At 40.2% G+C, this 15855-nt stretch overlaps 2 protein-coding genes across 3 annotated transcripts in view; both read right to left on the bottom strand.

Annotated features, from left to right (window-relative positions):
- gabrb2a (gamma-aminobutyric acid type A receptor subunit beta2a) overlaps positions 1-5592 on the bottom strand; it is a 66002-nt gene extending 60410 nt beyond the window's left edge. For both annotated transcript variants that reach the window (XM_041797382.1, XM_041797384.1), the window contains exons 1-3: positions 5454-5592; positions 5234-5334; positions 4740-4807 (exon numbers count right to left, since the gene is read on the bottom strand). In XM_041797382.1, coding sequence (XP_041653316.1) covers positions 4740-4807; positions 5234-5334; positions 5454-5527 — 243 coding nt within the window. In that variant the 5' untranslated portion in view covers positions 5528-5592. The remainder of the gene's footprint in view (positions 1-4739; positions 4808-5233; positions 5335-5453) is intronic.
- A 744-nt stretch (positions 5593-6336) lies between these two features.
- Positions 6337-15755, bottom strand: gabra6a (gamma-aminobutyric acid type A receptor subunit alpha6a). The gene is made up of 10 exons (XM_041797387.1): positions 15709-15755; positions 15497-15603; positions 15324-15391; positions 14676-14896; positions 14506-14588; positions 14280-14423; positions 13321-13473; positions 12981-13231; positions 10369-10613; positions 6337-6738 (listed from the first exon to the last, which is right to left on the bottom strand). Exons 1-10 carry the CDS (start codon positions 15753-15755, stop codon positions 6717-6719), a joined length of 1341 nt encoding a protein of 446 aa, XP_041653321.1. The 3' UTR covers positions 6337-6716.
- Between the last annotated feature and the right edge of the window lie 100 nt (positions 15756-15855).

Here is a 15855-nt window from a genome sequence, read left to right as displayed (position 1 = left end):
ACCTGAATTTTGTCTAGAGGGCTGTTGTTCTGTAATTAAACTGCATCTATATTTTTCTCTCACATTTGTGCCTTAATTCCATAGGGGCAGTGGGAGGGAGGCCTTGAGGTAAGATGCTGCTGACAGTTATGATAGGTAAATGTTAAAAGAAATGGGCGATAATAAACAAATGGGTCCTACTGATCACAACATGAAATTTCATTCATAAAGCCAAAACTGACAGAAATCAGATTTTTTTTTAAACCTCTACAAGCTCATTCATACACTGAAGTATGAAAAATACTTTTAATATTGTATTAATTGTTGGACATTTTCATAATTAATCAATATTTGGAATCCAATATTTGAGATTTTAATGCTCTTTTACACAACGTTCTTAGCAGCACTCAGTGAAGTGATGGCTTCTGCAGTTTTTATGCAAACACCATCACTACAATGCATGCTGCTTAGACCTGATGAACATCTTCTGTGTGCATCTTTTGCACTTTAAAAAAGAATCTGTGCAATAACAACTGCAGAATGTGAATGTTAAATGCCCTGTTGTGGGTGGTTATGTGTTTTTATATCTCGTTAGGCACTTTTAAATGGTTTTAACTCTTTTGTTATAGGTTTTGGTATGATTCTATATTTTGTTTGCACTTCTTTTTACTTTTTTATGGCTGTGATTTTAAGTAGTTTTTGTTGTCATGGCACTACAAGGATTGCATTCAATTTCGTTGTATTTGTACAATGATAATAAAGACTATTCTATTCTGCACTAGTTATAAAATACACATCAGACATTTTCTTATGAGGCAGGAGTGAAAATAATTGATCTTCAGCCATGTTCTATTATGATTTTAGAATAATGGGGATATTGTGTTGAATGATTCCATTTTAAGTTTTGTTAGCTCAAAAGCAAGTTTTTAAAGGTGAAACGGCGTTGTTTGCCCCTATTATGAATGGATTTGTTGAACGATGCACAAAATTGGATTTTTACAATTATCTGCTAGGCCAGTATTTACAAACCAATCTTGGCTGAAAATGATATCAATACAATATTTAAAGTCTGTCTAAAGTGAAATCCAAACTTGTGTTTTAGCACACTAGATATGTGTGACTGAATTTTTGATTTAGACCTTTAGAAAGTTGTTGACCTCTTTCCTGGCTTGGTTTAATTTGGACAGGGTGAGTATAGGGGCCCATGACATCACTGGTCTTAACTGGGAATTCACACTAATGCTACAATGATATAAAACCACAGAGCAGTTCATCCTAGTACAGTCTGATGTTAGTTGATGTTACTGCCTTTATTGAAAGTTAACAGCCAGCTGCATGCTGTGTTTTTGTTCATTGTGAGGTAAATTTCCCCAATCTATCTGGTTATTTAAAGTATCATAACAGAGAGGTTTGTGCCAGAAAACAGTAAATTTAATTCCCAACTTCTGTCTCTTTGCTGTGGCACAGAGCCAGGCAGCTGCACTCTGATCAGAAGCATTTTTGAAATTTGAGAGGACTGTATTTCTCATGAGTGGGTGTGGCTTCATTCAACAGATGTGCCCACACCATCCTAGAACAGTTTACTGCCTCATTTTTCATGATTTTGAAGCTTAACTAAGTTAGTTTAGAGTTGATTTTTATGACTGAAGTTTGGCCTGGTGGTTTATAACACAATAGCCTGGCATACAACAAACCTACAATTCATTTTTTATATCACTTTACAGGGACTTTAAATGTAGTTCAGATGTAAAACTTCAGTCCTTAAAACACACTTTGAAATATGTGAAATGATGATGAGTAAAGAAAAGACTTAAGCTAATGTAGGACTGTTGGTCCAGCCTAATAAAACTCCACTGTCTTATTTGTTTGTAGGGTCAACATTTACAGCAGATGTTGGCAGATTTTTATAGCCAAAATATTTCTGCTGACACGGTTATTCACATTTTAATCTATTATGTACTGATACTGATATCATGACGATAATATCGTGCATCTCTAGATTTTTTTGATCTTAAGTTTGGGATAGCCTTGATTTCTGGTTCCACCCCTGCTTGCTTCACATTAAACATATGAGCAGCAGGGCTGTCAGCATTAATGCATTGTTCTCAAGTGTGATGGCCCATAATCCGTGCACTAATTTTTTTAAAATCGCTTTAACTGCATGTTTTGTTGTTCCTTTCAGCACACTTTTGTAAAGCCATTCCTGCTGCACAGTGATGTAAAGTAAGTCCACCACTACACCTGAATGTCTACTTCATCTCAGTGGACAAGTCAAAAATCATCTGCACCTTGTGATATCAAACATTTACCTTCTTACTGTTACCTTTCAGTCCTTTTTCTGCTGTCAAGTTCATATCTTACTTGTAGATCTACCCAAAGATCCTTATTTTCTTTCAAAATAAAAGCAGGTCTTTACAAAAAATGAGATTGATCAGGATTAAATATGGAGTCAAAAACTGTAATCCTTTACAGCCAGAAAGTGGTACAGTAGAGCTAGTTCTAGCCACCAAATCCTCATCCAAGCCCTCACACAGCCAGCCGTCACAAACGAATGCCATGCCTCCGACAACTGCTCAACCACCAAAGTTACACCAAGTTGTTTTAGACGTTCCACTTTATTCCAAAATATAATATTAAAGAAATCAAAGGGAAACTTGGGTAATTTTGTGCTAAAAGATGCAAAAACAATGTCCATTTTGTGGAAATGAGCGGCCATTTTGGTTGTGAATGTATCCTCAGGAAGGAACTGGAAAACACTCTGATAAAGAATCAGTATGGAAAAATCTCAACAATAATAAAACTATTTTTCAAACTTAAAATGTGTATCCAAGGGGTCCAAAGAGCTGTGGACGAAGCTCTTTAATGGGAACCAAAGGTCTGCAGAAGTCCTCAGCCTCCATTTGAATGTGGATTTCATTCAAGGAGATGTTGAAGCTAATCAGAGTAACCTTCAACTCTTTCCCACCCTCATCCTGCTTCATCTCTCCTGTTGTCTCCCCCTCCTCACTCTTTAATCTTAAAAGCGACCGGCCCTGATGAGGAAGATCAAAGCAGCCTCTCATCCACAGGTCAGCAGCTCTATCCTGGTGATCACGCTGATATTATTGATTTTCTCAGATCAATCTCGTCCTCTGTTGTAGCACAGTCCCACAAAGATGTTTTTTTTTTTTTTTTTTAACAGAGGTTTGGGGATATTTTTTAAATTTTTGTCAAATTTTGCTTGTGCAGATTTGGCAGGGAGCTTTTGTGAGAAATAAACGAGATGAACGCTCGCTCATAGCCACAGGGAGATGCATGACGTCAGCCGCCATTCACTGTTTGTGCACAGTTTTGTGTTTGGTTACATACACACACACACACACAAGGAAGGACGAAGCAGTGTTTTTTTCCAGATGAATGCTTGCATAGATGCCTAGTTCTTAAGTAAGATAACCCTTTGGAGCAAGGCAGAGGTGGATTACATGGCTGCTGAGCCCAGAGTCACAGCCAGGGATCCAGTTGAAGTGGTGGGAGGGAGGGACGGAGGAGGAGAGGAAAAAGAGAAGGAAAATAAAAGAGGGAGAGGGGTTTCTATTTCAAATCTCCCGGACCCCCAAGGCACTTCCGTTCTGGCTGCATCCTCCACCAAAATAAACCATTCCCATCATAAGGAGAGCTTGGACCATCCAAAGCAAACTCACATCCTGTCTTCATGAGCTTAAAATGACCTACACGGGTTTGACAAGCTGCCAAAACCAAACCTAACATTCACTTATAAATGGCTCAATTAATAATAGAAAACACGTCTCCTAGTCCTTCCATATCCTACTTGTTTTTCAGGGTCTTATATAACACACTCCATTATGTTGCTCCATGGAGAGGCTGTTTTTCTCACACTGTGCAGAAGCTATGCTTCATATTTGTCTGAATGCATCCAAAATCACTCAAGCAAAGGCCGTAATAGCATATAGAGACAAATGCAGCAGAGCTCTACTTTCTGTCACACGGATCAATAGGTGGTGCTCTTGCATGGGCTGCTGAACTTTTCCCCCTGTCCTCCTCCAAGTGGCACAAACCTCCATATCCATGCGCCAAACTCAAACCCTTTTCCTCCACTCTTTTCCTTTTGGATTGCACCGCTGTGAGCCTAGACATTTATTATTAACAAAAGTGCTGACGTCATCTGAGAAGTAGGGGGAAGATCATTTACGTGGCCTGTGATGATGGGATTGGATGGCGAATTAAAAAGCCTTATAATATAAAAACAACAAATGATGCCAGTTAGCAGAGGAAGAGGGAGGACTCTTTCATTTTAGACTGCATGGAGAGAGGGGGGGTGCGTGTCAACAAAATTACACCACCGAGGCTTGACAACGTGAAGCAGTCAGAAGGAGCACACACGCACGCACGCACAAACGCGCACGCTCAAACATGCATGCAGCTCTCCGCGCGCGCAGCCGGGTCTGTGCGTCCGAGTGCGCCAGTGAGTGTGTGTTTTGAATTCAAATGCAGCAGCAACACACCAACCAGAGCTGCAAATGCGGAGACTGAGAGGAGGATGGCGATGATGTGTTTGGGAACGGAAGCCTTCCAATCCTTTTTTTTTCTTCCTCCATCAGAGTAAAATATTCACAATTCGCTTCGACCTGGCTCACATTATCCCAGTTCGCTCTCAGACACTGACCCGTGATAAGTAGCCCACTTCAGAGGCTTTCCAGCCGTGCCAGGCACAATTGGCAAACATATAATGGGGGTAATAATAATGATGAAGATGCACCTACCATGTTGACTTCGGACACCATGTCTATGCTGGCTATGTCTATATTCATTCCCACAGCCACAGGAGCACCTGCGGAGGAGACCAGGCGTTAATACAACATACATGTATCATTCTCCTAACATGTAAATTCATCAAATTCGTGACGCGCGCGCTCAGGTTGCTCTCCTCCACCTACAGGAGACTTGTGCATCATCAGCCTGAGCGGATTAAAAAAAAAACCTTCAAGCTTAAATGCTGTTAATTTGATCATTTTAGTGGGATAATCAAACATTGATGAGCAGGATCGATCACATTAAAAGCCTTGTCTCGTCTCCTCATCAGCTGAAATATGCTCATCATTTCTCACAGCCCTAATTGGAAAGGCCTATTTGGGCTGTGAAGGGATGATTATGTAAATTAAAGCAGATTTTGCGATTCATTAGGCATGTATTGCGCGTCAGGAGGGCGTGAAAACATGACATTCGCGGGTTTTTTTTCCCCATTTTTCTTCTTTACCTCCAAAATCTGGCCTCAACCGAATGTCGTATCCATTCATCAGTCTGTCCACTGTTTCTTTTACCAGAGGCATATTGCTCGGATCTTGGAGATCCTTGACGCTGGGGAGGAAAAAAAAGGTGGTGTAATGTGTAAGAGCGTATTAATATCACACTTGAGGCACGCTTTCACAGAGCCTACAAGACATGCAAGGACATGAAAAACGAAAAAATGCTTTTACCTTTGAGTCCAGACAAAAGTCACTAATAAGGAAAAAGTCAAAATCCCAAAGTGGTTTTTCCTGATCCTCCCCATCTCAACAGTTTATGAGGTGGTCTGGCAATGCGAGTGAGGAGAGCGCACATCCAACTTACTCCAGACGGTGCAGAGGAGCCAATGAGAGGCGCATGCGTGCAGCCAGCCCAAGATCAAAGAGTGGAGACTGATGATGGTGGATGAGCAGTTTCCATTGCAGAGAAAAATATTAAAGGGACAAGTGGATGTGCGTAATGAAGAAACAAGCGCTTATGCCAGAAGAGAAATCAACAACAACAGCTTTTATCTAAGGCTTGTTTTATTGTTTTTACACGACATGATAGATGGTTCAGTGGGTGTGCTGACAAGGTCAAACACGAGGATGCACTAAAGGGTTAAAGTGGCCAAAATGTCAAGTTAACATCAAGTTTATTCCTTCAGATTTCATGCTACTGGGCATATTAAAGGGCTACAAAGGGAATCCATCCATCACATTTTTAAACAGACGTAAACAATCATGCACCATCTGTACAAAAATAGATCTCTAAAATCATCAGCACCTGTGAGAATTCAATCTTCCCTGAGATGTTTTCAAGGGACCTGCAGTGGATCTGAAAATGCAAAAGGGAGCACCAGGGAGTCAGAGTAAGAAAGGTGGGATGGAAAACACAATCCCCACAATTCATTTTCTCAGGTTTGAGTACATTCCTGAAGCCGTGGGGAGGGATGCGAGCCTCCTCTAAATTGCCTTTGATCTTGTTGTAGTTGGAGCTGTGCTTCTGTAGAGGGCAGGCTTCTGAAAGCATTGGTTCACTGTTGCATCACCACCAGTTACAGCCATCATAGATTATATCATCCACTTCTTTTTGATGTGTTTCTGGGGTCTGCATGTGTCTTAAGTGTGTCATATATAGGATATACTATACATGTGTGTTTCTTGATCCAGGGGCCGGAGATGTTGTTATGTATGCGCTTTAAAGTGATTGAGGACCCCGTGAAGGGCAGCTCTTCAGCTTCTGATCAGAGCACAAGTGGGCAGTGGTCACAGCCTGTGAAATGAATAGATGTGTGGCAGTAGAATAAATGAGTTTCTGATTCATTTCCTCTGTCGGATGAGAGCAGAGAGACTGCTGAGAGCTTGTTCACATACAGAGAGAGAGAGGAGAGAGAGAGAGAGAGAGGAGGGTGAAGTGAGGCAGGCTGGATGCTGAAGGTCTCTCTGGCTGCACGTGCCCTTTTCCAGGTCCTCTTAGCTTTGAACATCCACATCCCTGCAACACAGCAGAGCACAAAATGTAAGAGGAGGCTACAGAAACCTGCCTCCTCGCTCTCTTTCCTCAATCAGACTCTCTGCAGTGCCCACACTGTTTCTGTGCTCCCTCTTCTCCTCCTCTCAGTGTCTTCTTCATGAGCGCTGAGCAGGAGATGTGGCTAAAATATACGTAAAAGGAATAGATGTGATGCAGCTGTTCTCACGCTCTCCATCTTGTCTCTCTCATTATTCTGCAGAGCATTATAAACAAAACAAGCATAAAAATTCTCTGACAGGAACATGAGAAGCATGATGAGCAGATTTGCACTCCCAAGTGTTACATAACGCACATCTTTCTCTCCTTCGTCTCCTTCTCTCTTTCTTTTTTCGTCTTTCTGCACTGGATGTCTCTCTTTCTTTCTTGGACATGGAGCTTTGTGTTCTATAAGTGGCTCACTTATAAGCGGGGGGAGAATAGCTGCATTTTTATGTGCTTAATTCACAAAGTAGGCTCTGGTTTGTTTTGCCTACGAGACCTGCTCCCTACAGAGCAGCAGAGTTGTCTTTAAAGCCAACTGGGTTTTTACCAACCCTCAGGTAAACCCTTACACAAAAGAGGAGAGATATTGATGCATGCTTTTCTTTTCAAATTAACTGAGCAGCCAGCCTCCTTTCTATTGTAAACCTACGATGATGATAAAAGCCACAGTGCTGGCGTCAATGCAGAAACAACGCCACCTAACATCATTCTCCTGTTTTTTTATTCGTCTCAACTCCCCGGGCTGTTTCAGCATGAGAAATTATTGATGTCTTTACTGCCTAGATAAAAGTCCTTGACAAAAACTGTGGGTAGTTATTGTTCTACTGAAGCTATCATAAATTAGAGCAGGGTAAGACAGGTCTGTGCTTCTTTGACATACAAAGGAAGTGTGTATAAATGTCTGTAGTCATTATCTGATTTTTCTTCTCCTTTCAGCTCATTAGTAAAACAATCCTTCCCATACATATCTGTTTTTTTTTAAGTATTTTGCATGATAACTTTTGACTCTGCTGCCATGTCAAACAAGACTCAAAAGGTCCAAGGTCAAACCCCAAAGGGAAGCTAACTTGTGAGATGTGATCACACCAGTAGACCGTGTGTTTATGCCAGCGGCTCATCAAACTTCCCATGCAGGGTAAAAAGATTTTAAATGTGAAAATAAGCAAGTACTAAAATGATTTTTGTTTATTTTTCAGGGTTTTTAAAAAAAATCATTTTATGACTGTCCTTTTTCCTTTCAAGTGACCTTTTTATAACCCTCTGAGCTCTCAAATGTGCACATTAAAAAAGTTAAAATGAGTTCATTATTCTCATTCTATACCAATTTTAATACAGGTTTTTAAATATGTAGTTCAGACCTAAAACATGCTTTGAGTTTTAGGATGAATAATGAAACAAAATTCTGTCATAAGAACACTAAAAAGTTTAATGGATAAAGATGAATACAGAAGAAGGACTTAAGCAGCCTGATGCTATAGTAAAAACATGTTTTATTTTCATTACTCTTTACTCAGTACCCAATCATAACAAAGTGGAGACAGAATATTAGGATTTTTTTTTTCAAATTTATCAAAAAGTAATAACTGAAATTTGGCATTGAATGGCAGAGTGCCTTGGTAATAGCCAATCCTCAGTGCAAGAATTTGTAACAAATTCCATGTGAAAGACAAGCAGGCTTTTATGTGTTTTGCACTGAGGAGAGGTTTCTGTCTACCCACTCTGAATAAGTCCAGATCGATGGAGGGTTGCTGTGATTTTTGTCCTTCTGAAAATTTGTCCTGTCTCCACACAGGGTCTCTGAAGCTCAGCCAGAGTGGCCATCAGGTTCTTGGTCACCTTTCTTACTAAGGCCCTTTTCCCCCGATTGCTCAGTTAGGCTGGGCGACCAGCTCATGGAAGAGTTCTGGTTGTGCCAAACTTCTTCCATTTGAGAATTATGGAGGCCACTGTGCTCTTGGGAACCTTCAGTGCAACAGAACTTTTTGTAGCCTTCCTCAGATCTGTGCCTTGCAACAACAGCCTCTTTGACCTCATGGGTTTTTTTCCCTTGGATATGCATTTTCCAGCAGTGAGGCCTGCAGAGAGCCGTGTGCCTTTCCAAATCATGCCCAGTCTAATTAATTTACCACAGATGGGCTACAGTCAAGGTGTTGAAACATTTCGGCAACAATCAAGAGAGGTGGGAAGAACCTGAGCTAGATTTCAAGTGTTTGTGCAAAGGATCTTAATATTTATGTCAATGTGATATTTTTGTTTTTTGTTTTTAATTAGTTTGCAAACATCTGTAACATTCTGTTTTCACTTTGTCATGATCGGGATGAAGTGCAGATTAATGAGAACAATTTTTTTATTGTAGCATCAGGCTACAATATCACAAAAATGAAAAAAGTTTGGGGGGGGGGGGGGGGTTATTAGTGTGCTGTTGGTCTGTTGGTCCTGTCTAAAACTCCACAAACATATTCGTACATATGACCAATATTTACAGCCAATATAGACTGACATTTACAGCCGAGACATTGGGTGTAAATATTGGTATAAACTTTCAATTTTGTTTCCATCTTTTATGGAGGAGGTCCTCATATGAGCCCTTTCTGGTTTCAAACCTCTCCTGCACATATCTAAGCTGTCTTTGTTTTTGTTGTTGTTATACATATGAACAGTGTGCAAAGAATAATTAAAATAAAAAGTAATAGAATGATAAAGAATATTCATCATGTCTTTGACACGATCAAACTCACAGTAAATTCAAGATGGATATCATGAAGTTGTGGCTCATGGCTCATTAGTTCAAATTTAGAGATGTAAATCTTTAAGATACAATAGGATTTTTGCATTGAAATTTCTACATTAATAAAGAAATGGCCACTTTTATGATAACTGTAAACAGTGTTGGGTGTAACGCGTTGCAAAAGTAACATGTTACAGTAATATATTACGTTTATACAATAACAAGTAATATAACGCGTTACACAGAAAACAGATAGTAATATATTACATTCAATAAGTCGCGTTACAACGCATTATATTCAAAAGAGACTTCGTAGAGCTCTCCGCTACTGCCACAGTGCTGCTTTCTTCTTCTCTTTTCATGACGGTTGTGCTGTGGAACGCGCCTCTGAGAACAGCCTGTCCTTTCAGCAGTGACCTTCTGTGGCGTACCCTCCTTGTCTTTGATTATGGTCAAGTCAGCAGTCTTCTTCATGATTGCAGTTGTGTGTACCAAACCAGAGTGCAGGATGAAGGCTCAACAAACCTTTGCAACTCAAATATTCTAATAATTTGAGAGAGTGGATTTGTTTTTCATGAGCTGTAAGTCATTATCATCAAGAAACAAAAACGTCTTGAAATATTCCACTTTCTATGAGATGAATCTAGAATATGCAAGTTTCACTTTCTGAATTAAATCTGCAGAAATGAACTTGTGATATTCTAAGTTTTTGAGATTCATCAATATTTTTATATCATTAAAATAGGTATACATAGTGCTGTTGTTGGGGAATATATTTTCTGGTGCTGATGAATACGCTTTTGGTGAGCATTTACATCAATCTTATAACATCAAAAGGATACAAATTATTATGAAAAGAGAGTTGAATGTGACTTTTGTACCTGGCTCTCTCCATGGTGTCCTTGGCCAGGTAGATGTACCAGTAGACCCCGTTGAACAGGGCGAAGGCGAGGGGAAAAAGGATGCGGGAGTACTTGTCTATGGGGCTAGTTCCAGCCAGCTGTGGGATCTGAGGAAAAGCTGAGCCCTGCTGGAGGAAAATGGGCAGTGGAGGAGCATCTCCCTGCTCACTGCGAGCCAGTGAATGGTTTCTCTTCTTCAGGCCTTCCTGAGGGCTGCCATCAGACTAGTGGGGGGGTTGGAGAAAAAAGCAGGGAAAGGTGAGATGGGGTTAGTGTTGATTTTCTGCTCAGTGAGACAGAAAGCAGAGGTTGTGTGTAAAAGGAGAATCACCGGTTAGTATCTAGGGTTTATTATATGAACATGCTGTAGTCATGTATTTAAGCCTGGAAGTAATGTTTGTTCCCACAGGAGCTTTCTCTCAATGGCATGCCAACATCCCTATAGAACGCAGCAGGTAGTTTGCTGGATGCCCATAGGATGGTGAGGAGATTATACAGGGAGGAGTGCTTGAGTTGTTCTCTGTTCTCACACTGAGGCTATTTTTAAAGCATCTAACTATGAGCCCTACACGTGAGACGGATCCCAGGAGGATGCTGTGGTGGCTTACTGTATTAGCATAAAGCATATAGCTGGAGATGAGAGCGCTACAACAGCAGATATTACTATTTAATGCAGGCTGTGCCCTGAATGCAAAGAATGGGAGAGGCAGGGTGACTGCTTGGAAATGCATAGAAACAGACCTCCTATCTGTGCCATGGTTTCTCTCTCTCCAGTGGAGGCTGGAGCTGCAGACTTCCTGTTCATTATCAACATCACTGCATCACACTTCGAGGAGACTCAGTGCCTGTATTCACCATCATTAACTATTTGAACGGGTTTAGACTGCAACACAATAATAAGTTTACCCCCTCTCCAAATGTTTGCATGAATTTGGAAAAGATGTGCTGTGAAATAAAACAAATTTGACAGAAAAATGTATTTTTTTTATTATTGTTTAAATATCAAATGTAGTTAACTGTCCTATTTCTTTAAAACATCATATTCTTGAAAACTGTTTAGATTCTACAAATGATAAACTGATTTTTAACATAGAATTGTCCTTTTTAAATGCTACTTTGTTCTAGAAAATATTCTAATTTGCTTTATTGCTAACCATAGGATGAGAAGACTGATACAGCTAAATGTGCTGCTAAAGCAGGGGCAGTTCTTGGTGGTGGGACTGGGGGGGCCAGTGCATGTGTTTTTTGTTTTTTTTGTATGTCATAATAACAATATTGGAAGAAGAAGGAAATGTCCCCAATATTCATCCCAGAAATCTGGTCACCCAATTACCTTACTTTTGATGGCAACTTAATTGCCCCCCTCAAAAACTGCTTTTGAGAAACCTTTCTATTTGTTTTTGAAAAAGCAGCTGCACAGTGAAAGAAAATGTTAAGTGAGAGGGGATTACTTGCACTAAACAGTGCCAAGATCAGGAGTCAACTCTGTGACCAGTTTGACAAGGACCACAGCCTTTGCATCGGTGCATTTTGAGTTATGAATGTTTAGAAAGACATGCTAAAGGTGTCAAACAATGTTTTTGAGTGCTTAAAAAATATAAATACATCATTTACATAAAAATGTTTTTTTTTTTTTTTTGGTTTACAATATGTGACCCCTTAGTGTCCAAACTTTGGCCAAATGCAGCTGTTGATGAATTTTTAATTGTCCCACATCAAATTTTAAAAATACGATTAAATATGGTCCACATCAGAACATCAAGCTTGCACCTGAGTGTACAATACATCTTAGATTCAACATGCAGCAGTGCTGCTGTGTTAATTCTATAGCAAACATTTTGACAAGAAAAATTAAGAGCCATGCTTTTTCAGGACTTAACTGAGAAAAATAAATTAATTTAAACATCCGGTCAACCAAATAATAATATCGCAATTCATAAGGCTCTGATATCTAAAGACAAGGGAGCATGACAGCAAATAGCAGCATGGGTCGTTTTCCTATGCGTTGCTATCTGCACCATCTAAAGGTCTGTTTTACTAGCATATTGTACTTATCTTCTTCATGCACCAACACTCCAAAAAATAAGCAGCATTGTGCAGTTTATTCTTGTTTTATATCTGGATGTAGAGATGATCTGTCAGCGTCTCCCTTCTACTGAATAGGGCGTCATTTTCTTCTAATCCAGTGGTAGCCAGGGATGACCCGGGACCTTTAAAATCTGACTGGAAAACTTTATTGTAAGCAGACTGTGTTTCTTTAGCAAGAGGTAAGCATACCTCATATAAATTGTTTTTATAGCTCAAATAAAGATGAAGTTCATCAAAGTTGATTGGGCATCCTTTCATTTTCTGTATGTGAAAAATTTTGAAACATCCCTTTTAAACCAGCTATACCAACAGACAAAAATGCTGTTCCTTTGTTTATTTCAAGTTAGTCAGTAAAACTCTCAACTCTCTGCACTCAACTGAAATTTATATGAAACTGGCTCAGAAAGTTGCTTAGATATCTGCTGCACTTCTTTAAATTATCTCCATGATAGCAGTAAAAATTCAGTTTACCCTTTATTATTGACATAAGGTCAGGTGCTCACCGAAACTGTTTCCCCATCATCAGTGGTGCTAGCCAACATCTCCAGCTTGTCCTGTCTTGCCTTTTTCCTTTTAAGGTGATGGGCCTGCAGGGTGGCAAAGTAGTTCACCGCTGCAAACTCAACAAGAGCCGATGCCACAAAAGCAAAGCACACAGCGATGAACCAATCCATAGCAGTAGCGTATGCTACTTTGGGCAGTGATTGACGTGCACTGATGCTCAGGGTGGTCATGGTCAGCACTGTAGTAATGCCTGGAGAGGAAAAGCAATTATCAAACACTCATTGATGTAGAGAATGATATGTGATTAGTATGGAAATGCTGGTGGGAGATGGGGTGTACCAGCAACTGTGCGTGCAGGAACAGACTCTTTGTTGATCCAAAAGGAGACTTGTGACAGCACTACCACCATTATAAGAGGGATGTACGTCTGTATGAGGTAGTAGCCCAGCTTCCTCTGGAGGTGGAAGTGGACCACCTGCACAGAGTATTGACCTGCAAGATAAACAGCACGTGTGAAGAGAGCAACCCCGTGGGGACGAACAGGGTGGCACGGAACAGATGCCCTTGTCTGCCCTTGAAACACAACTGCAGCTGAGAGAGACACAAAGATATGTTTTTGTTGTTAGGCCTGGAATAGCCTGCTAACAGAGAGGCAGCATGTGAGGGAGAGGAGGAGGAAGGAGGAGAGGAAGGACAAAAAGGAGGAGAGAAGGAGGGGCGAGCACAGCAGACATTTGGAAATGGGATAAAGTGAAGAGGAAGGAGCAAGTGAGGAGGGGGCAGGAGGAGAGCATGCAGTGTCACAATGCGTAACACTGCCCTGCTCTGTCTAAACACATGCATGCAGACATTCACAGTACAAAAAAACCTCACACTACATTAGGCACACATACACAGAAAAAGGCTCCCTCTCTATCTGTTTTCTTAATGGGAATCATCTCTATGTTTTAGAGACTGCCTCATCATTTTCCTCCCTACTCCATGAGTCTCAAGGAGGAGTAGGAGAGCGCTTCTTCTTCTGAAGAAAAGGGAGAATGCATACAAGCAAATACAGACATTTACACACCCACATGGGCACAGCACTCCATCCTTCCTCTTTACTGTCACTGTGCTGAATGGGTTTTAAACCCTATAGTTCTTTTTAAGTCACACTGTGTGCATGCATTAGGCCTGTCTACTTAATCATCTTAAAGAGGACAGCTGCTAAGAAAAGTCTTTCCTTTTATATCAACTTTACTATGAGTTGTAATGGATGCTTTAATTTTTTACAAGTAAGAGTAGTTTATAGTGAGTATTACCTGTGTTTGATTTGAATATCTCGCTCGACAAAGTTTGTCCAACCAGATCATACTGCAGGAGACTTATTGACTCTTTAGGACAATCAACTGATGCTATTGGTCCCTTTCTCCAGGTAAAGATGATTTCACTGCTTGTGTAGGCATCTAAAAAGCAAAGATATTTTGAAAAAGAAAGACCCAACGTTTGACAAGTTAATGAGCCAGGACATGAATCCGTGCTACTTACAGCTTCCAAATCTGAGAGGACAGGCATGTCCGTCCATGGGAAAGTTCATCAGTCTCATTGGACACTCTGCACTGATTGTCAGCCTGAAAGCATGCAGAGACAAGCCTCAAGTCATATTTTATTAATTAACTAAGAAAGATCAGTACAATAAGTGTAAAATTTAAGACCACCTCATGGTGTAGAGTACTGTCCCATTCTGCATGATGCGAAAGAGTTTGTTTGGCGTGGTCATGTTATGAGAGAGGGACTTCTTGGAGTTGCGGAAGAAAGTGTCTGGGGTCCAGATCTTGTCCACCATCTTGTTGTTTAGACGCAGGATCTCAGTTGGGCCCTCAAATTTAAGCCGCTCATCCACCCACATCTGGCGGAAGAACATGTCCATGGTGTACTCCTGAGGTATAAACAAATATGGATGTAAAACTTTATGGTATTTTATATTTCTGATTGATCAGTCCTACGTATTTGTAGCAAATGTTTATATGGTTCACTCTAAACATGCAGTCCCATCATTCATCAGAAAGCAAAATACTAAAAGAGCCACTTCAGCTCGCAATGGAAGGTGAGGAGAGATGACGAGGCAATGATGGATGCCACTTACCCTAGATAATTATTAATCAATCCATTTAGCTATTTGCTCCGTCTGACATGTTGTCATATCAATTTAGAGACAATCAATAATGGCGTTTTAAGGCTGGTCAAACAGATTAAACCTCATTAGATGGTTTCATGGCAGACTGCCCATAAGGCAGTGGTCACTGAAGCGCTGTTATCTCACACAGTCAGCACTTAAAGGTCTCCTTACAGCTACAGTTTCTTACCATCTCCACATCTGAAACGGGTCCAAAGCTGGTGACAAATATATCTGTTTTCACCTCTGTAACACCACCTGCAATGTACACAATGCACATAAATATCCCAACATTATTTGTCACATTATTTTATATATTATTAGTGTGTGCAAAAGTGCTTTCAGTTTTAAAAAGTAACCAACCTCCTGATCCTGGCCGCAGTCTGTTGTCATAACCATCCAAAAGTCGGTCCAAGATGCGGGTGATGTTGTCTGAGAAAACCTTCTCATTTCCATTTACATAGTAAAGACTGTAATAATAATAATAATAATAATAATAATAATGATAATAAAGATGTCAAACAATCACATTCAATGTACTCTGATCTAGCTTCAAGTTTGGAGGCAAGACTTACCTTATACAAGAGATAAAAGTAATTAAAGTTAATTGTAGAAAAAACATCTTGGGCCCCATTTTCACCTAGTTTGCAGTATGCTTTTAGAGGCATGCATAATAAAAAAAAACAACTGTAAATGTTGGAAGAAAGGAAAAATATAGTCAG

This window comes from Cheilinus undulatus, linkage group 10 (genome assembly GCF_018320785.1).
Source record: "Cheilinus undulatus linkage group 10, ASM1832078v1, whole genome shotgun sequence".
Classification (NCBI taxonomy): domain Eukaryota; kingdom Metazoa; phylum Chordata; class Actinopteri; order Labriformes; family Labridae; genus Cheilinus; species Cheilinus undulatus.
This window is presented reverse-complemented; position numbering and strand designations above follow the sequence as displayed.

What these genes read in the sequence shown, in the direction of transcription:
- gabra6a (XM_041797387.1), bottom strand. Translation starts at nt 15,755, where the DNA reads ATGTTTTTTCTACAATTAACTTTAATTACTTTTATCTCTTGTATAAG. An exon ending in ACAGTACTCTACACCATGAG is followed by an intron (nt 14,589 to 14,675) that starts GTGGTCTTAAAT and finishes GCATGCTTTCAG; the next exon opens with GCTGACAATCAGTGCAGAGT. An exon ending in GACACCATGGAGAGAGCCAG is followed by an intron (nt 6,739 to 10,368) that starts GTACAAAAGTCA and finishes GCTGTGTTGCAG; the next exon opens with GGATGTGGATGTTCAAAGCT.